At 39.3% G+C, this 22,462-nt stretch overlaps 1 protein-coding gene across 3 annotated transcripts in view; it reads right to left on the bottom strand.

The window, feature by feature from the left end:
* The window catches only part of CYP39A1 (cytochrome P450 family 39 subfamily A member 1), a 67,026-nt gene that overhangs the window by 7,913 nt on the left and 36,651 nt on the right, over positions 1-22,462 (bottom strand). For all 3 annotated transcript variants that reach the window (XM_067752768.1, XM_067752767.1, XM_067752766.1), the window contains 3 exons: positions 17,001-17,134; positions 9,699-9,794; positions 8,765-8,853 (listed from right to left, as the gene is read on the bottom strand). In XM_067752768.1, coding sequence (XP_067608869.1) covers positions 8,765-8,853; positions 9,699-9,794; positions 17,001-17,134 — 319 coding nt within the window. The remainder of the gene's footprint in view (positions 1-8,764; positions 8,854-9,698; positions 9,795-17,000; positions 17,135-22,462) is intronic.

The raw sequence follows: 22,462 nt of genomic DNA, 5'->3' as shown, positions 1-22,462 counted from the left end.
ACTTACAAGAACATTACACATCTACAAATAAAGCTCATTAAAATATAAACATGTTGAAAATTCCTTAAATGCTCAGTACTTGTGTGTTTTCCCCACGTGTAAATAAATGTTCAAGCTACACAGAACACAAAGTCCTACAAAACCTGGCCTGTACCCTCACGTTGCTAGTAATGCACGTGGAGAGATGGGAAAGGTAACAATGTAAGATACATGTGGAAACAGAAGGGCTTTGGAGATGTGGGGTCTGGAGCAAGCAGTGTAACCCAGAGTTGACCAACTCTATGTGGAGGTGACACCTGAGCTAGACCTGGATGGAAGGACAGGCTTCAATAAGTAGACATGTTGAGTAGGGGCATTCCAGACCCAGTAAGGAGTGAGAGTGAGGGGAGGAATGGGCATGGTAGTCAGGGGACAACTGGTAGACCCTCTGGGGTGGGCATTCCCAGATGTGCAGAAAGATGTATTTGTGTCAAATTTTTGGAGGGTCTGGAGTCCTAGGCTGATGAGTTTGGCTGGCAGGCAGTGGTGCCAGAGTCTTAACAAGAAAGTGACAATTAGAGCTAATTATTTAAGGAAAATTCATCTGTATGTAGTGAGTGAGATGGATTGAAAGAAGAGATAATACAGCTGGGGGAAGGGTAAGAAAATGATGACATCATCTGGGGCATGACGACCTGGTTTAGGAGGTGGGAGTAGACACCTGGGGGCAGGCTGAGAAGAGGGAGGAGCAAAGGGGGCTCCAGAAGCCCAGGCCTAGGAGATCAGTGAGATATGGAAGAGAAACCGAGAGTACAGGAGGAATGCTAGGGTTAGCGGTAAGTAAGGACTTTAGTATTAGATGTCTGGATTTTGAGACTGAATCCCTTTTTAAAAGAAAATCTCTCTCTTTTTTTTCCTACTAGACGTCATCGAGGGCAGTGCCAGTATGGGCTGGAAAACTGCCACTGTTACCAGGAGCAGGGGCTCTGAAGTATATTCCTAGTTGCTACCAGCTGCAGCTTATGAAAATAGAATGGTCTTGCCCTGGAATTCAGAGAAGGCAGCATACAGACATACTTTCACAGACATCCTTCATTGAAGCATGGCTATTCAAGTTAAAGGGGAAGTACTTTTCCCACAACCTCATCCCCTTTAAGAAATCTTATAGGAAAATAAAAGCCTATAAGACAGGAGGCGAAATAATCTAGACCAGTGTTTCTCACACTTTAGCATGCATCAGAATCACATGGAAAAGCTTGTTCAAACGCAAGTTGCTTGGTCGACCCCCAGGGTTTTTCTGACTTAGTAGTTCTGGGGAAGGGCAGCCCAATTTGCATTTTTTACAAGTTTCCATGTAATGTTATTACTGGTGGTCTGGGGATCATACTTTAGAATCGCTGATCTAGAGGCACTTGACAAGCAGAAAGGGAAAAAATAAGTTAAAAGATGTGGTTTATCAAACCTTTAGTTTTAGCACACAAAATTAAAATTACCGAGAATACCTCAGCTACACAGGAAACTTTATGGCCGGGGCACCAAACGTTTGGTTGGGAATGATGGTGTGGGCAAAATCTGGAAGAGTGAGCAGAGAGGGGATGGTCCTAAATACGGGGAAGCAAATCCAGAATAAAATAAGAACAGGATTAGGGTAAACTGGAAGAGCAGGAAAAGAAGAAAAGATGTGAGGAAGAGAAGAGAAGGGAATGGGACATACTTAGAAGGAGGACAAGTTGGAGAGAAAGCAGTTGAGGGAGCAAAGAGGAAAGGTCTGGAGGACCTCAGGGCTTCTGGACTTGAGACACCGTTTTCTGTTTCACTGGGGAGATGAGAATCATGTCCTAGTGGGAGTACTGTCTCTGAGGTCACTGCTTTTCAGAGGGGCAGGCAGGATTATTTTAACGGTGATCCTAGAAGAAAAACTCCCCTATGTATGAACTATGAGCTAGACACTGGATACCTCTTTCTAAAGCTTCTTATTCAAGAAAAGGGCAAAGGAACATTACTGCCTTCATTAAGATGAATTACGCACCAAATAGAATTGATCTTGTGCTATATCTTAAATTCTAGACCCTCCAGGAGGAAAAATTTAAGAAGTGACATTTGTTTTTGTTTACTTTGGTGATATACCCAGAGTAAATGAAACTCTACCCCCTTACAAAGCCCAGGCTATTTAGAAAGCTATTAACTGATGTGGTCAGTATATGTTAATACAATATTTCATGGAGTTCAACAGATCTTGAAAGAAAGCTTTTGCACTTAAGGAAATTATCTATTACTTAGGACGCTTTTGGTTGCCAGTGACAGAAAACCCCATGAGACTGGTTTCTGTATTGAAGGAACTGTATCGATTTATGTACCTGGAAAACCTAGAGCTGGTGCTGGCCTCAGGCAGAGATCACTCCAACGGCTCAACGATGTTACCAAGAAGCCAGTTCGCCTCTGCTGCTCTGCTCTATGGTACCAACTTCATCCTGCTTTTACAGTCTCAAAAGTTTCTGGGGCCAAGTGCTTCATTATTCACATCCTACAGGGGATGATTATTTCTGACCCAGAAGTCTCAACAGAAACTTTCACTTGGTAGTTAATTGTACTGCTTAAAACACAAGGCAAGACTAAAATCATTCACTATGGGAAGGGAGGGAGGGTTAGGGATGGGATGTGAGAATTGGCTTAGGGAACAGTGCTTCACTCCTATAGAGCTGGGGGCGGAATCAGCACCTCAGCGTCCCACGAATCTCCAAATGAAAATCAGGGCAATTAGCAAGGAAGAAGAGGACATTAACGATGGAGGGATAATAACCCATGGGCAACCGTGATATAGCACAGTGTTAATGCCAGTCCTCTTTTCCTAGGAGCTGAAACTTCTTTCTGAAAAACAAAGAGACCAAACTTATCAAAGAGCAGTAACTCAGCCTGATGAGGGGAGAAAGCCCATGAAAAAAAAAAAAAGTGGTGGGGAGATACCCAGCCCAAAGTGCCCTTTTTTCCTCTCCACCAGCTACAAATCCTGTGCAGGTGTCCTGTGCACGACTGAGAGGCTAGCGATCTATTTGGTAAATGAAGGAAAAGAGGGTCCTTTCTGGCATTTTTGGAGCAGAAATGAACATGTTTTATTTTAGAAGCACTTTGGCCTAAGTATCAAAAATCACTCTGGTTTGCAAGGCAGATGTAGAGAACAAACGTATGGACACCACAGGGGGAAAGCGGGGGTGGGGGGGTGATGGTGGTCGGATGAATTGGGAGACTGGGATTGACATATACATGCGAATATGTATAAAACAGATAACTAATAAGAACCTGTTGTATAAAAAATAAATTTTAAAAAATCACTCTGGAATTTGCTGCTTCTGTTCTTGACAGACTTAAATCTTAGCCTCATAATGAAGCGTCAGAATGAAATGGCTGGGAAAGTAATGACTGCGATTTCACCAATGGTTTCTGTGCTCCTCTGAGCGAGTCACTGCCCCTCAGTAAAGCAGAAAGGAGAGAGAAGCATGGCTAGAAGTTAATAAAGGACCCGGCAGCCTCGCTCAGTCTTGGAGTTAACTACATCCGCTCTTCCCACTCTCGACCCTTTTCACATCCCCTCCAGGACGTGTGCGTGGCCATAGTGGAAATGTTAGGGCAATATTATGTTAGTAAATCCAGTTCATTCCGTTCCATTTACCAACGGGAGTTGAGGGGATGCATTTGTTTATGTAACGAATTCCTCAGAATGAACTGAATTCGTAACTTCTCATGAAATCCAGAGGGACTGGTGTTACTCACTCCTCTAGAGCATTCAGCTGCCTCTAAGTATAATGCTTCTCAAATACAAGATTGCGCAAAGTTGGTTTACTGAATAAGGCACACTTATTAAAATTACATTAGCGTTAATGTAATAAACATATAGAAACTACTGTACTCAGAGCTTCACAAACCCCAAATATAGAGTTGCCTTGCTACCACTAACACATAGGTACGTTACATTCCTGCGAGCACTTAATTTTATTTCTACCCTCAACGTTTGACACCACTGCCTTTCAGGAAGGTATGCTGTCTTTTGTGCTGTTTACTAATTATTCTCATCTGGTCCATAAAGCCTTTTCCAGTGCCCTTCCCTTTGAGTTCCCATGGCAATTATGACATAGATGAGTCCTCTGGCATTTCTCAAGCGCCGTCTCCTGCTATTCAGTAGAGCTTGTTTTGCACACTGCTATGTCCCATCTCTCCAACTGCATTATAAGCAACTCAGGTATGTTACGTGTCTTTGAATCTCCCTAGTGTTTCATAAGGTGTCTTGAGTTAGATTATAAGCTCCTTGAGGGAAGGGACTTCATCCATTATTTTGTTTTCCAAGGTAGCTCGTAGAACTCTACCCTGACATATAGCATACAATTGATAAATATTTACTGAATGAAGGAAATCATATTAACACTAGGTGCTCAAGAGATATTTGGTGGGTTGAATAATAGTACTACTAACCTACTATCAGCTGGACCTATATTTGAATTAATTTTCCAACAGCAATGTGATTTTCATGAGTGATTCCAGATTAGTTCATGACTTTATGACTGGTACTGCCCTAGGATACATGAAGAACCCAAACACACAAAAAAGTAGAAATCACAGTTTTTATCCCCGAGGAATCCATGCCTCATTTCCATGTCTCAAGTACTGCAGCCTTCCTCTTATTACACCCTTTTCTCATCCAAGCATATGCCTTTGTAAGGGGGTTATCTTGCCAAAGATGAGGGCTATTGTTTTACATTGGAATTTAACCCGTATCAGTTAGCACAATGATACAGCCAACTGGGATCCTCTTGCAGGGATGGGAACCAAGGAAAATCAGGGCTATTGGCTTTGGTGTGCGTTCCAGGGGGTGGGGATGGCAAGCACATCCCTTTCTGCTAAGATCATCAACTCTCAGAGACGCCCACTGGAAATCCCCTGTCCTATTCCTCCATCTAAATTCACAGTTAAGAGGAGAATGTCCACTCTTCATTTCCCATACTACCGTGGCTGGTAAAGTCTAGTAGTTCATGTGCTTTCTCCTGTTGGTTTTTCTGCAAAATCACTGGACTTCTCCAGCAGTAGATTTCCTGGGAAGGGGTCCCTTCCACGACAGGGAAGTGCCTAGCAAGGGGTTCACCCTCCACGTATATTTTCTGAACTCCCATCGTTCTGAGGAGGAACTCTAGTTCTTCCATTCTGCTTTTTGGTTCGCAGCTGATGGCAGCACTGAGTTCTTACTTAGTGTTCACTTGGGAGAGGGGCTCTCGGACTGCCTCAGTGGCCTGAACACCAAGGGGCGACAGCTGCGAGGCCACAAGACTGTTTTCTTGACAAACTTTGATTGTCATCTACTTCCCAGGCAACTTTCTCTGACTCACTGAGTATTTGGTACATGAGAAAATAAATTGGCTTGAGGTACACGAACTAAGAATGGGTGCAATTTTCTAGGGATTATACTAAGGGTTTGTGGGATTAACTTTCTAGTGCAAAGATCTATCTTGGCATATGTTGTCCAAATGAAGTCATTCACCCTCTTGAACAATTTTCTGTTTTTTTAAAAAAATGTTTCATGAGTTGGCTGTTTAAAATAAGTAACAGGAAAATTATGGACTATTAAAAATAGAAGCTTAGTGGAAAACTAGATTAAGTAGGTTTTTAAAAATTAAGTCATATTTATTCAACATTCGTATTTAACCTGTAGATTTTGGTTATATGGTATATGTTTTGCTGCACTTCACACTCGAAAGTTTTCAAAGGAAAACTTAATATCTTGTCCCCCAAATTGCTCCTGTTCCTAATTTCTCTATTTCTACCATCTCTTCCAGCCACCTAGATTCAAAGCTACAGCATTCCCCAAACCCTACCTCTCGCCTGGTCACTGTTTCTAATCATCTTCCAAATCTGGTAGACTGCACCACTCCATCTCTCTCACATGCAATGTCAGCATGCCCCACTCTAGGCTGCTCTACCCAAAACGTTTTAATACTTCATTAGTGCTTTGTGAGCTGTGTTCCTGGGTATTAAAGGGCCTTTCCGGTTGGGCCAATGTCCCTTTTGAGTCTGTCTTCTTGCTACTACTTGTAATCTGGTCTCAATAACAGTAAAACCAGAACCCCTAACCTACATATCCCTGTACTAAACGACCCCTCGATCACTGTTCCCTCAGTCTGGAAGTTCATCCAACCCTTCAAAGGCCTCTCTCCCAAGAAAATCATCTAAGATCACCCTGACCAGATACACCCTCTCTCTTGAATCCCCACGGCGTGATGCCTGGCCATCTCTCACCCTGCGTCCCTTGAAGTCATTTATGAACTCGATATGGTATCCTCCTCGCCTTCTCCCAGGGCTGAGGGCTGAGAACATGTCTTACTCTTGCCCAAAGCTTCTGCAGTACCCAGGACACTGCCTTACATATAGTATAAGCTCGGTACTTTGAAAAATGTATAGTTTCTGTATAAATAATATACTATTGATGGAGGTGAAATATCACGGTCCCCTCTTTTGTACCCATTACTGTCAAACTCAAGCAAATGTCTGTCAGCCTCAAAAGATATCACAGTAATGTCATAACAGCCCCTCTTAGAAACCATAGTCATCAGTTAATCCTTGACCATTGGCCCATACTACATGCTTCATTGCAAAGCATTTCAGTTCTTGGTCTAAAATACTTCCAGCTCAATTTCAAAGATGCTTATAGTAAACTCTTTAGTTACAACTGGGAATATATATAAAGGGACCTGAAAAAAAAAGTAATACCTAACATTTTTAGAAGACCTACTCTTACAACATTGATATTGGTGACAAAAATAATAAATGTATTATTGGTTTAAGAACTGCTTTTCTGGGCTTCCCTGGTGGCGCAGTGGTTAGGAATCCGCCTGCCAATGAGGGACACGTGTTCGATCCCTGCCCGGGAAGATCCCACATGCTGCGGAGCAACTAAGCCCATGTGCCACAACTACTGAGCCTGCGCTCTGGAGCCCGGGAGCCACAACTACTGAAGCCCGTGCGCCTAGAGCCCGTGTTCTGCAACAAGAGAGGCCACCGCAATGAGAGACCCATGCACTGCAAGGAGGAGTGGCCTCTGCTCGCCACAGCTAGAGAAAGCCCGCGGGCAGCAACGAAGACCCAATGCAGCCAAAAATAAAAACAAATAAATAAATAAATTTTTAAAAAAAGAACTGCTTTTCTAAAGTAAAAATGATATGAGAAAGGGTGAGCATGATGGGTTTTTGTAGTTATTGTTTGTTTTTGTTGGTTATACTATTCCCTTAAGGTATCTGACACTCAATTATAATGTTAACTTTGGAGTTTTTTGGTGGGTGTGTCAGCATGCTTTCAGATCTAACCAATGAAACCTCCAACTCAAGCTGCCTTAAAAATAAGTGAACATTTATTACATATATATGTAATATATATTATTAATAAAAAGCATTTATTATCTAACATAACAGGAAGTAGAGTAGCTCCTCAAAACTGATGATTCAGTGGCACGTGACATCTCATGGACCAAGCTCTTCACATACCTCTACTCTGTGTCCACAGACTCCAAACCACCCTAAAGCTTATTCCTCTTGAACTTGCTCTTAGCAGCAACTGGAGCTACCTACCTGCTTGCTTGTTCACTCCCAATGGGAGAGGACAGTATATACTTTCCTAACCGTGAAAGAAGAAAGTCTCTCCTTTCAGTCTGATTGGCCAGTTTAAGTCAAGGACCTACCCCAGGACGAACAGTTGTCTCCAGGGAAACACCAGGCACAAATCTGCTTACCCCTCAGCTTCTAGAATAACTTCTAAGAAGGAAGATAGAATTTCCATGGTTGGCTAAGGGTAATTAAAACCATTTTGGGGGAGGTGTCAATTATGAAAAGCAAGTTGATATTATGAAACATAAAACAAAGGAGGAGTTGAACGGATGCTGTTGGGTAGGTCACAATTGCAAATATGGATTGGTAATTATGTTCAAACAATGAAGACAATTGCCTTAAGAAACTACAATATTTCGAATATAGAATTTTTAAAGGATTTGTATGTTCACTGAGTGAGATTTTGTTACAAATAGGTACCAACATTTCTCCAACAGAACCATCACCAACAAGGAAATGGGATTTATTTAATGTAGGCTGTAAGTTTTATGAGGTCAGGGACCATGTCCATCTTCCTCAGTGCTCTATCCCTAATGCCTAGCAGAGGGCCTGGCACAGGTGAGATGTTCAGAAAGGTTTCTTTTTGAATAAATAAACAGTAAATAATTTGCACTAGAACAGGGCATCACATTGAAGAGGAGGCCTGGGTGCCACATTCATTTAACTCAAAAAGATATCAAAGGCAACTTTTTATAGAACTTTTTAATTCAATAAAGAAAAACCACCCAGTAAGCGGCTGTCATGCTCGAAGTTAAAGACGTTCTGTAATCCCAGCAAATGTCTGTGCTAATGTTGTTGTTCAAGAAATATTATTCTTCTATCTATATCTTTAAAAAAGGTAGAACTCAAACCACTTCAAATTATCCTTACAGGAAAGCTGAGCATTTGGAACACAAACCCAGCTTTCATCTGGCAGCTGCAACTATAATATTTTATTCTCACAAGGTCTCCTATCAGAAGCCACTGCAGACATTCCCACAAAGACATCGCACAATGTGAGGGCCAATCAAACAGAATGTGGTCTCCTAGATTTCCCTGTAGTTTTGATAATAGAGAAAAGAGGGATTAAACCAAAGCTTCCCCCCTCCAAGCCCTCGTCTTTCCGCAGACTTTCTGGATAAATGTGCCCCAGCTGTCGCACTGACCTTCCAGGACACTGGTACTTCCCACTCCCAAATGCCATGAAGCAGTCCAAGAAAGCATGCTTCTCTAAATTTGCCTTTTTCCAACGTTCCTGTGGGAAGAAAGCATTTTTTTTCTAAATCAGTCTTATATAAATAAGCTTAACTTTATTTCTCTAGGCTAAAAATGATCTTGTACAGCTAATCCTTGCATATAAAGTTGCAGGGTTGTTGGTAATTTTTTCCAACCTGTTATTAATATCAGCCACAATTATGTTTTTGGAATGGGAACTAATAAATAAAAAGGTTTAAAAAGAACTCTGTTAAGTGGTAAATGTAAATGACAACGTAAATCAACCACAGAATTGACCTCAGAAGAGGAAGAATATTTATAATAAGGCCTCAGGCTCCATCATAAAATTGCCCTTGGTAATAAACTTAGTAATGAGGCACTGACAGCCCTCCCTGTTGGAGAAAGCTTGGTCTGCAGAATTCATTCATCTGGATGCCATTTCTGACAGTTTTACCTAAAGGCAGAGAATGGACTAAATGACCTCTTAAGATTTTGTTTAGCCCTGTAACTCCCCAGTTCTAAGAAATAGCAGAACACAGTTTTAATTTGCTTCATTTTTAGTTTTGTACTCCTTGGAAACCAGTAACAGAAGCAATTGTCTGAAGAACATGAAATATGGCTTCTATCAGAACCAAGCATATTTACTTTTAACATGTCCTGCTGGTTGCAGACAAAAATGTATTTTAAAGTTGGTGAAGCTTATTCCAAAAACTTTTCTATCTGATTTGTAAATGTTATGACATCTATATTACAAATCTGGTCTGGGATTTGTAGCCTTAGTTACCAGAGAAATATGGCTGCTTAATGATATAGCCCTAGTTCATTTATGAATTCATACTCCCGGCAGAAATCCAAGGACAATGTATACTGAAAGAGACAACTTACAGGCTTGAACAGGTCAGGTTCAGGAAAATACTTTGGGTTTCTATGTAGCCAAAATGGAGACAACATCAGCAAGTCACCAGAAGGAACGGTATAATTCTATAACAGAAAAATGGTTCCAAGTCATGTTTGGAGATCTGCTTTAATGAGAGCTTGGGTCATTAAAAATAATCCTACAACCATATTACCATATTAGAGAGAAGACATATACGTCGTATAATCAATGGTGAGAAAATCCCTTTCCTAGACGGATCATTTCTATTTTCCAACGTAGGCAATTACTGATTTCTAATTCTGATGATCAGTTATACATACATATATCTTTGGTTACATGGAGGAAGATAGAGATACATGTGAAAATTTTAGACACTCGTCTAAGTCCACTGTAATGCAGCTTTTGATGTTTGATATTGGAGTTTGCAGGAAGTGGTCTTGATGATGGAAACCACAGTGGATTCCCAGGTTCTAGAACAGAAAAAACTAACTCTGAGACAGGACACTGGCCATACTGGCCCTGAGAACAGGGGCAGTGGATGTTCTGTCTTTGGGGATGCGGATGACAGTGGCAGGGCAGGGGCAGTGGATTCTGTTTGTTTGTTTCACTCTAGCAGCAGCTGTTAGGGCAGAAAGAAGTTGAAGACAACTGCTTAGGAAGACATAGGACAAAGCAAGTGTTGTGGGTTTATTGGGTTGGTTTCACATTTGAGGTCTCAGTGGTTGTGAAACTGATGATAAACAGTATGTTTCCTCAAGCAGCAGAGTCTGCATGGTCCTTCTCCATTCACATTATAATAGCTTTTCATGATATATAAACTATACCGAGGACTAAAAACTATTTCACAAAATCATCTTTACATCGCCTTGTTCAGGAACCAGAGGACAAAGAGATCGCTCTTTGCCTTTGTGAGATCGCTAGAGAGCTACCATCTCTACTGAGGTGAAGACGTTTTATTAGTTAACTCCCTTTGCCAAGCATCAGAAGCCACATCTGTTTAATCCTGCGTAATTTTGAAGCGTCCTCAAGATATCTGCAAAACACTTACTTTAAGTTTACGTATCTACAACAGTAGCATGTTCCAATTGAAAACATGTCTTTTTATGTGAGCAGGGAGTGGAGTATGGGGAGGGGCCATCGTTTTTTAACCCAAGAGAACCCCTGTTGACTCTGATGGTTGCTGAGTATTGCTTGAGTTTGGTAATTTCAGTGCCAGGATTGCTGGAGAGAGTCAGGTCAAGATAGGAAGAGATGGAGACTTGCTCATGCCCTCTTACCATTTTTAAAGTGGAAAAGACCTGTGAGATCCCAGTCTCGTGTGTTTGTTCTACCTCTGCTGGAACTGAGGCTAGAGGTGTCATGATTGGCTCTGAAATCAGCTGGGGAGGGCCGTGATATGTCTGGGGGCAGCCCTGGGCCAGGCATCCTGTCAGGGCAACTGCTGCCCTGACCCTCCCCCCACCCTCCCCACAGCCCTCTTCAGTGGCTGCTGACCTAGGATCATGATGTGGAGATGCTGACTGCTGCAGCCTACAAAGCAGGGTAGCAGAGGAAGACTTCAAAGGCAGCCTCGGGAACAGCATTCACACTAGCAACAGGGAGGAGACCAGACAGAAGTTCCTGGTGCAGCAGCAAATGCCAGGCGGGTGAGTGGCAGAAAAGGGTGTGAGAGCTGGTTGTATCAAAGGAATCCTCTGAGCAAACGGACATCGTTATGTCTGGGCCAGACGGTCCTGTCATTGTTAACATGGCACATGAAGAGAAAGATCAAGAGGGAGACAAAATAGTCAGAGGACCAGGGCATAGATCACTAGGAAGTGGAACTCACAGCTTCCCTGTGTTGGCAATAATGACACCTGTCAGGTAGACAGAAGTGAACTTGGCCAGCCCACCCCACAGGGATGCTGTGAGGCCAGATGAACTTCATCTGCTAGTCCGGAGACTGGCTTTTCTTGACGAGGGAAGAGAAGAAGGATTCTCTGTTGTAACTCAAGAAGGATGCTAAGACCAAAGTGGGTGCAAGGAATGCAGACTCTTACTTCAAGCAAAGAGGAGTCCTGTAAAGGCAAAGCGTCCATCAGAGGAGCCCCAAAGCACATTCTTTCTCTCTAGCTCTTGGCCAGGAGCTTGGTTGGTGTTAGTTGCTTAAAAAAAAAAAAAAGTACTTTAAAAATTAAAAGTATATTCTTTTGTGTAATAAAAACTGCTTTCTAGAAATTTTGCAAAATTCAGAAAAATAGAAAAAACTAGAAAAGAAAACAACAAGAGAGCTGGCAACAAAAGACAGTTATCAGTTGGCTAGACTTCCCTCCAGTACTTTTACCTAATAACAGTAGTTTAGCTTTGCGGTTTTTTTATTGTTGTTTTTAAATATAGTCTGTTGTTTATATATACTGATATTGTTTACATATATAAATACCTAGTATATACATATTGTTTTTATCCTACTGAATAATTTTTGACTCTTATATTGTTCACTTGATATTATAGCATAAGTATTATTTTTATATTGTATACTCATTTAAAATAATTTTCTCTCCAGTGGCTTCTTAATCAATCGTTCTCTACTATTTTTGCTATAATAAATAATGCCATCACAAACATCTTCTTCCACAAAGCATTGTCCATATAAAATCTTTTAACATATATGTTCAGAAGACATAGGAATATACATGTCCTATGTCTTCTGAACATCTAAGGCTATTAATATATGTTGCTCAACTGTTTCCTCAAATTTTGTAGCAAGATATGTTTCTAACTAAATATATGAGAGTATCAATTTCATTGCCCTCTCATCTGCTAATCTGACATTTTAAATAGTTTTTTTTTGATTGCTGTTTAAAAGTTTATGTCTTTGCTGAGTATTTTCCATGTTGTTATTTTCTTCTATAAAACTTTTGTGTTCATGTCCTATCCTCATTTATCTATATATATATATTAGTCCTTTACTTATGGATCTGTGAATTCATTAAATATTATAATTATTAACTCTTGAGTTGTACTTATACTGACATTTATTCTTAATTTTTGGCTGACATTTAATTTACGTTATACTTTAAAAAACAGGACACGTTAAATTTTGATATGGTACAGTCTGCTCATCTGCTTTGTGGTTTCATTGATTAATCCTAAACATAAGAAGCCCTCTTCTCTCCACAACAGTGGCTTTCAAAGGTGGCTTAGGGTCTTCTGGGAGTCCCAAGACATTGTCAGAGAATCTGCCAGATCAAAAACCATTCCTGGGTAAAAGACTCATTCAAAGTATAGGATAGACCAATGGATTTTAATGTAACTGAGTACAAAAAATTCATTAATATATTTTCAGATTGCAACAAACTTTTAAGAAAGTACCTCTGTTGAGTTTTAGTGTAGTATCAAAGAATAGCCACAGAAATATCTGAAAAGGCTAATAAAATACTCCTTCCTTTTTTGGTTACATGTCTGTGAGAGGCTGACTCTTCTTCATTTCCATTAATAGGAAACAATATATCACAACAACTGAATGCAGACACATATATGGGAATTCAGATTGCTTCTATTAGCAAAAGGCATCAGAGAGATTTGCAAATACTTAAAATGATGCTGTTCTTCTATATTTTGTGTGTTTTGAAAAATATAGTTATGTTTCATAAAACCACACTATCTGGGGACTTCCCTGGTGGTCCAGTGGTTAAGACTTTGCCTTCCAATGCAGCGCATGTGGGTTCGATCCCTGGTCGGTGAGCTAAGATCCAACCTGCCTCGCTCCAAAAAGCCAAAACATAAAACAGAAGCAATATTGTAACAAATTCAATAAAGACTTTAAAAATGGTCCACATCAAAAAAAAAATCTTAAAAAAAACCCCCACACAATTATTTTAATAGGTATTAGGTTTCTTATTATTTTTAAAGTGAATTATTAAATAAATATTTTAACAATTTCTCAGCTTTAGTTTCTAATACAGTAAATACTGATAGTAAATACTGATAACACTGATAATAAAGAGAAGGAAGGAATACAGTAAACCAAAGAAACCAGAGTTTGTCCATTCTCACTTATTCCAAAAAAATATAGAAAGGAATGATTATAGGAGCAAAACTAAATATTCTGTTCAGACTGTAATAAATATCCTGTTCAGATTCCATTAGGAAAGAGCAGTGGAGAATACTTCTAGCATTCATAGCAAGGAATCTTGACCTGTTGTCCAACTGGTCAAAACATAGATGATCCCATCTGAAATGATTTTTATGATCCAAATTCCTGGGAGCATATTAATATGTTCAGCAAAGACATTTCACCTGTTTTAGAAAATACTTGAAGTTTAAAAGAACCAAGTCATATGAATTTATACTAAGGAAATAATCAGTGCACAAATATTTAGCTACAGGAATGTTAATCTTTGCACTATTTATAATAGCGAAAGAATGGAAGCCACGTACATATTCAAGAACATTGAACAGATTTTAAAATTTATTTGATGTCCATATATTAGATTACGCTGTAATTCAAAATGATGTAGATATCTTTTATTGATACAGAAAACTATCTGGGATCTATTATTAAATAAAATAAAAGCAGGTTGTGAGAAAACTAGCTTTGTGTGACCCCAATTTATTTTTTTAATGCACATATTACAGAAAAAAATTCTGAAATTATAATAATACCAAATGTTCATAGTGGTTATCTCTAACTTGCAAGATTCTAAGCAATTTTTAATTTCTTCCTTTAGCTTCTTTTTATGGTCTTTTTTCCCCCTAATTACCATGCTTTGCTTGTGTAATAAGAAAAAAAAAACCTGTTCCATTTATTATTTTTAAAGTCTCAACTCTGTAGGGTGAACATCACAGTGATTAGTTTGGGCCTCCTAAGAGGAAAGGCAGTGTTTATTTTGTGTACAGAAGAAATAGCAGGTACAGGAAACACTGCACCTTTTACAAATATTAAAAAGAGATGTGAAAAATAATGAAAGGAAATGCTGGAACATTCTGGGATGATAGCAGCCTGAGTACGTGATTGTGGGGTTGCTCTACCACTGAGAGAGGCATAACTGCAGCTGCGAGGGCTTGGAAGGCGCCTGGGATGCTTCTGAGCCTCGTGTCCTCTAGGAAGAACATGTGGGTGTGAGGAGGTAGAAGTAAGAGACTATGAATTTTAAAAATAATTTATTAAATGGTTTTGGATATCTATTACTTTTAATTAAGATTTTTTTATTGGGAATCCATAGGCGTTGGACCTATAAAATAGCCCAGTTTTGTAAAAGGATTTTAGGCAGTGAATCATAAATGTGTTCATACCCTTGGACCAGTAATCCACCACGAAAACATAATTCAATGATAATCCTTAAAAAAGAGAATGTACTAGGCACAAAGATACAAATAATTACCATATTAAAAAAAAACTACCTAAACTCTCAAGAGTCAGGAAATAATTAAATATTTAAGCTATCAACTCAATGTACTTTTTTTTTTAACTCAATGTACTATTAATGTGGCCTTGAAATAAATATGAAAACTCCATAGATGCATGAAATGTGAAGAATAATGTATAAAAAAATTTTTCAATGACAGATTTACATTGTAATGAAACTTAGGTTTCTATATTGATGTCACAACATTGCAGATACAAGGTCAACACACAAAAATCAACTATATTCCTACAGACAAGTAATGTACAATGGAAAATCAAAGTTTTTAAAAATGCCATTTACAGGGCTTTCCTGGTGGGGCAGTGGTTGGGAATCCGCCTGCCAATGCAGGGGACACGGGTTCAAACCCTGGTCCGGGAGGGTCCCACATGCCGCAGAGCAACCCAGCCTGTGTGCCACAACTACTGAGCCTGCGCTCTAGAGCCCACGAGCCACAACTACTGAGCCCGTGTGCCGCAACTACTGAAGCCCGTGCGCCTAGAGCCCGTGCTCTGCAACAAGAGAAGCCACCGCGATGAGAAGCCTGCGCACCGCAACGGAGAGTAGCCCCCGCTCGCCACAGCTAGAGAAAGCCCACGCACAGCAACGAAGACCCAACACAGTCAAATAGAAAATAAATAAATAAAAAGAAAAGCCCACTTTATTAAAATAAATAAAAGAATAAAAATTAAAAATACCATTTCCAAAAGCTCCAGAATAACAGAAATACTTAGGTATTAATCTAACAAAACTTGTATAGTATCTGTTTGCTTAAAATAACAATCAAAATACCCACTTATTTGTCAAATAACTATTCTGCATTTCAGCTAATTTCCTACTACCCAGAATATAATAAGGCTTACTAAAAGTTCAATAACAATTATAGTAATATTCAAAGTAATAAACACATTGCTCTACTTAATTGCACCGAGTTGTTTGACTATTTCCTCTCAATACAGAATATATATATTCTTTTGCTACATATATAAATTTATATATATTTAAATTTACAAATATTTAAATATATATTCTCTTATAGTCATAGTTTTAAAGTAATTGATAATTTGATTATTTAAAAGCAAAAACTGTTAAAATCTCGCTGACACTAAATGCTACAATCTACATAAGATCAGTTAAACTATGTTTTTTTTTGGATTTAGCAAGTTGCAACTTGTATCAAATTTGGATTTTTTTGTCTCTTTTGAATTCTATTACTACAAAATTTTCTTGATTTTAATCCAAGCACTCTTAAGCCGTGGGGGAAAAAAAGCTAACAAGAGCGGAGGGCTGACTAATTATAATCTATCTGGATAATTTAGGTCCCAAATCATTCCTTTAAAAAATAACGTTTTTTGTTCTGCCTGAATGATTCACCAAATATTGAACTGAACGTTTGCCACATGCACGTACCTTTCATGGTGCACTTGAGAATATTCTCCTACTTTGCCCATAGAGAGGACCTCACTCAGTCACTAATTCCTAATATCAGTTTCTATTACCCATGGCATTCCTGCTATCTGTTCCGGTATCTGTGATCTGTGGTCTGAACTGTCTTCCAGTTATCCTAAAGGACTTCCCTCACACACTCAATTCCTCAACCTATTCCAACTCAGGAATACTCATTGGTTGGTTCAGCAGAGGAAATACTATCCGACCCTCCTGCCCGATTGAAATAGGATTATACTAATTCTGATATAGAATCACATAGCCAAAATGATTATGAAAGGCTTATGTTTTAGCTAAAACAGTTGCCAACAGATAGATATCTATATTAACAAACTGGTGCTGCACAACTCTTATTAGTAACCTATTCTAGGGTCACAGAGTACTTCATGGAACTTAAGAAATTATCTAATAATAAATGGGCAAAATAGCTACTTTTTTTCCCCAGAAGGTTCATTATTTTAAAACAAAACCATTGCTCACCAAAATTTTAACTGGCTTCAGCACTTTTCTGGTAATGACACCAGGGGCTCTTAAACGAATGGTTTCCAAAATACACCATTTAATTAGAGGGAGTTTCTTCAAGTCATCCTCAGACACTTTAATCTTGTCTTTACCTGGAAAGAGAATTTTAAAAAAAAAGGTGGACTTAAAGAGGCCAGAAAATGATTTTATGTAAGCTATATAAGTTAAATACTGTCTCTGATATCAGGTGTTAATATTATTATTACTTTTGCATACCAAGTTTAGTAAGTTATTGACTCTTTTCATCATTTTCTTCTTACCAAGATAAAATGTATGGCATATAAAACTAAACCAATGTTGATTACTGTAATGTAATGGATTGGTATCCAACCTTGGTTCTCACAGTCCTGTGGCTATCAGATGACTAAGAGAGTCCCTGTCAGGAAGATGTTCAATTTTTACTCATTTCATTGTTTCTTGTCCAAATTCTCATTCCACTTAAGGAAAGAGCAATAAAACATCGGCGTCAAAAGTACGAAGTAAGAGATCTGAGAAGCCACCTGACTTACTACTTCTATCTCTTCCCTGCTGATTTGTTTTTGGTTTTGCTTTTGCTTTTTAATCATACATTTCAGAAAGCCCAAAAAGAATATTAGGAAAGGGGTGACGGGACACATGTATTTCATCTGGAATGATGAGCTCTCTAAACACAGGTACATCAAACATTCCTACTGTAAGTTGCATACCTTAGCTAATATTTAGATTGAAGTCACGTGGAAAAGGATTGCGGTTGCTCTTTCTATGGACCAACATACGGTCAGGGCCTTCAGCCAAATGAGACAGTTTAATTAGTGATATTTCAAGTAAAATGTTTACATTTTGAAAATTAAACAACTCAGCTTTCGATTTTGACAGTATTTGCTTAATAAAAGTCAACAACATGGTCAGTTTAAGTCAACGTTCACATTTTCCCCCCAGCTGTACTGGGCATGAGTGGATGAGAATGGAATGTGGGTCTCCAGCCACATTTCTCTTTGACTCTGGATAAGGCTTGTCCTAAAGCCAGCCCATCCTGCAGAAGAGGGTTGGGTGGGTGCTGCCTGGGAAACCTCTGTCAGTACAGGTGGAATTCCTGAGGCGTCAGAAGCAAATGTTTCTCGTTAGTGGAGTCTGGGAACTCGGGTTTTTGAGGTCTGGGTCTATTAATTCCCATAGGGGCGTCTATACACTCCATTAAACTTGACAGATTTTTGAGCACTGAGCAAGAGGCAGGAGTTGAGTCAGGCTCCACCAGGGTTACAACAATGAAGGCATTCTCGCAATACACTCAGTCTAGGAGGTGAGAAATGAACACACAGTTAACAGGTACACCATGCAGGCGAGGAAACCGTTCTATGAGATATAAAATATTTGAAGATACTTAAAAGCAGGGAAGGTATTGAAATGCAGGATAACAAATTTTAGAAGACAACTTAAAAATGTATGAGGGGACCTGAGTTTCTTTTAGAGCGTACTTGAGTGAAAAAAAAAAAAGAAAAAGAAGACCATTGTCTACATGGCAGGTGACCGACAACCTACTAGAAAACTAAGGAAAACTCTCCAAGGGAGAAATGGCAGATGGGACTTTTAAGAACAGAAAATTCAACTTTAAGTCATATACTCAATTTTAAGTTGTTTCTGGCTACTGTGTAATGTTCCCTTTCCTTGTCCTATATTTTTTAATATTTTAATAAAGTCAGCTAACACATACCTTAAGTTAACACTTGGGGAAATAAAGATCTGGGTATGTCCAGGAAGCAATGCAGTATGGAAAAGAGGCAGAACTGCAGAAGAGAAAAGAGCAGAAGTGGAGAAATCAGGAAATGCGAGACTGGAAGTCAAGAGAAACTCCGAGAGGCACAGGCCTCCACTTCTGGCCGCCTCCATCACTTCTCCCTCCAAAGATCCCTAGAACTCTGGGAGGGAGTTCAGACCACTTTCAGCTTTATCTTGGAAACCAAGGTGACCCCAGCAAATGAGGGCCCTTGCCAAATGGACATTACAAATAAATGAGCAGTAACCTACACTTCACATTCTAAATCTTACTTTAAAAAAGGTTTTTCTCTTTAAAAATCTATTTAGAGCATCTACATTAGACAAATTCACCAAACAATCCCTCTACTTACTTTTTGTATTTTACTTTACTGAAGCTGTAGGATACAGAAAATAAATATTTCTCTAATTGATCATGGATAAATGACTACCATGGGTCAGATTTTGTGTTTGAAATCAGATCTGTGTGACTCCAAAGTGACCAACCTATTATGAGACAGGCCTAATTCTGGCCTTGAAAAAGTTTGGACTCTGGTAATAGTGAAGTTTCTGACTTTCTTTTGGAGAAAAAGTTTTTTATGAATTATTCTGAGGAGACGAATTGAATTATAAAGTTCAAAAAAATGTTTTGTATTATACAATAAACAAAAGCTTGTTCTGAGTTGAAAACAAAATCTATTAGGACCTACAAATGTAGAAGAGATGTAGACTACACTTGGAAAATAAATGTTTTGAAAAAATATTTTTAGTTTCTCAAGTCCCAGTGTGATGTAGGGAAAATAAGGTAGTATTCTCAGACTAGACAAAGAAAAAGATGTTGTTTTCAAACAACATCTTTAGGTTAAAGACCTTTCTTATTATAACTCTTAGAAATGGCTCTGTACCCATACTGTACATATTTCAATGCACATCTGTGGTTTGTTCTTCCAGTGTTTTGACTCTAAAATTAGGAGGCTCCACTTGGAAGAATGCCAAGGTAATCATCAAAAGGGCTAGGGCCTAATGGAGATGGGGACCAGTACAAAAGGCAGCCAGGGAAGAAACTATGGGTGATTTGGGGTAAAATTCAGAAGCCATCTGTTTAATTCTTGGCACAAATGCAATAAAAGTCAAACCGGGGGCTTCCCTGGTGGCGCGGTGATTGAGAGTCTGCCTGCCGATGCAGGGGACACGGGTTCGTGCCCCAGTCGGGGAAGATCCCACATGCCGCGGAGCGACTGGGCCCGTGAGCAATGGCCGCTGAGGCTGTGCGTCCGGAGCCTGTGCTCCACAACGGGAGAGGCCACAACAGTGAGAGGCCCGCGTACCAAAAAAAAAAAAAAAAGTCAAACCAAATCATAGGATATTTGAAACCAAATAAAAGAAAGGATGAGTCTTGAGTTCAGAAATAGCAAAGAATGTTTCTAAAATATTCTGTATAGTTTTGGGTTTCCGCAGGTATGATGACAAGCATGTTAGAACACAGTAACTGTAATTTATATTTGTTAAGGATATATAATAGATTAAAATTCTACTACTTCAACCATTTATTCACTCAATATATATTTGCTTCATATCTGTTACATGTTAGCCCAAGCATAGGTGCTGTAAGAGATAGGAAGAGAATAATACTAATTTATTGACCATCTAATGTCACCAATATGTTGGACCACTTCATTTATTCCTCATCACAATCTGCCGACTATCAAGTTATCATGTGTCCAAGGAGAAGCTTGAAAGTGTCAGAGCAGCCTTCAAACCTATGTCTGTCTACACTAAAAGCCCTTACCCTTGCTCCCTGGGTCCCAGCACCTCCCCTAAGAGGAGAAACGAATAAGAAAGACACAGTCACTGTTTTAAAGGAGCTTGGACATAAGGACACAAAATAATATCTGGATACAAATAACTATAAAAGTTTCATAAGAGAGGATCTGAGTCTCAGTGGCATTCATTCCCTCTTGCCTAGGGCTGGAGTTTCAGCTAAGCCTGGAAGGATGAGTAGCACTCACCCAGGCAGAGAGAAAAGTAACTTAAATTCCAAAATTAATTATAAAAATATGATTTCTTGGACCTAAAGAAAAAAGGAACATGAATCAAACAGGATCATTAAAGCAGGTCCTTTGTTGAGAGATGACTCCTCTGTCTTCTTCATATTTCAAGCTCCCTCCCCTTCACACACACACACACACATTTATTCAATAAATAAATACATAAAATACAAAAATTCTGTTCCTATAGTCCTGAAGTAACACTATATCAAGATTTAACTAATCATTTTGGGAAAATAACCCATGTTTTGCGAAAAAAAAGGAGAATGACAGGCATTTGCCGAGTCATTCATACCTTTGGAGACATAATTCTGAGGAGACTGAATCAGAAGGTGGGGATGAACACTGAGGAGGCCCTGTGCTTCCCCACAAATGAAAGACAGGTGTATGTCTACCAAGGGACACACAGAGAAGTGAAGCAAAGAACATACTCCACTGAAATGTAAAGAGTGCATCCCTACACATTCTACCACCTGTTTCTTTACTTTTGAAAGCAGGGATTCTCAGTTCTGTTTGCTGTTCTATACCGTGAAGTTGTCTTCCTTCACAGACGTTGTCTTTCATATTCACAGAACAGCTTATTTAAAATGTTTAAAATTAAGGTGTGCGCAAAAGGTCATAGTACACATGAAGGACGGTGAACTGGGATAAAAAAAGCATGAGATAAAGGCTGAAAAATAAAGAATCTGATGTAATAACCTTAAGCAATGATTCCTACCAAAATTTGGTCATGAAATTTGCTTTACAAATTTTATAATAATTTTGCTAAAAAGCAATATCAAATAACAAAAGTTGGTGTTTATACTGTTATTTGGGGAAATGATATAACAGCTTTGAAAAAATCCAGCATTTCTATGATTTCTCTTAAAAGGCAATGAAGCAGAGACATCAATTGCTGACAGAGAATAACAGTAGGAAGCTAGTTTTCTGGCATATTTTCTCAAGCAGAGACCTCAAGATAAGCTCCTGAAAAAAAAAAAAGTCAGTTTTTAGAGAACAGAGACAGCAATAAACTCCTTTCTGCAATATTCTTTTAAATGTGAAAAGAAATATTGTGAAACTTTTAAGATTCTCTCTTTGTCTTTAAATTTTGACATTTTAATTATAATGTGTCTTGGTGTGGGTGTCTTTGGTTCATATTGTTTGGAACTCTCTCTGCTTCCTGGACTTATCTGTCTGTTCCCTTCACCAGGTTAGGGAAGTTTTCAGCCATTATTTCTTCAAATATGTTTTCTGTCCCTTTCTCTCTCTCTTCTCCTCTGTGACCCCTATAATGTAAATGTCAGTATGCTTGTAGTTGTCCCAGAGATCTCTTAAGCTATCCTCATTGGTTTTTTTTTTTTTTTTTTTTTAAGATGTTGCTGTGTTGGGTCTTCGTTTCTGTGCGAGGGCTTTCTCTAGTTGTGGCAAGCGGGGACCACTCTTCATCGCGGTGTGCGGGCCTCTCACTATTGCGGCCTCTCTTGTTGCGGAGCACAGGCTCCAGACGCGCAGGCTCAGTAGTTGTGGCTCACGGGCCTAGTTGCTCCGTGGCACGTGGGATCCTCCCAGAGCAGGGCTCGAACCCGTGTCCCCTGCATTAGCAGGCAGATTCTCAACCACTGTGCCACCAGGGAAGCCTTCCTCATTGGTGTTTATTCT

This window comes from Pseudorca crassidens, chromosome 10 (assembly GCF_039906515.1).
Source record: "Pseudorca crassidens isolate mPseCra1 chromosome 10, mPseCra1.hap1, whole genome shotgun sequence".
Classification (NCBI taxonomy): Eukaryota; Metazoa; Chordata; class Mammalia; order Artiodactyla; family Delphinidae; genus Pseudorca; species Pseudorca crassidens.
This window is presented reverse-complemented; position numbering and strand designations above follow the sequence as displayed.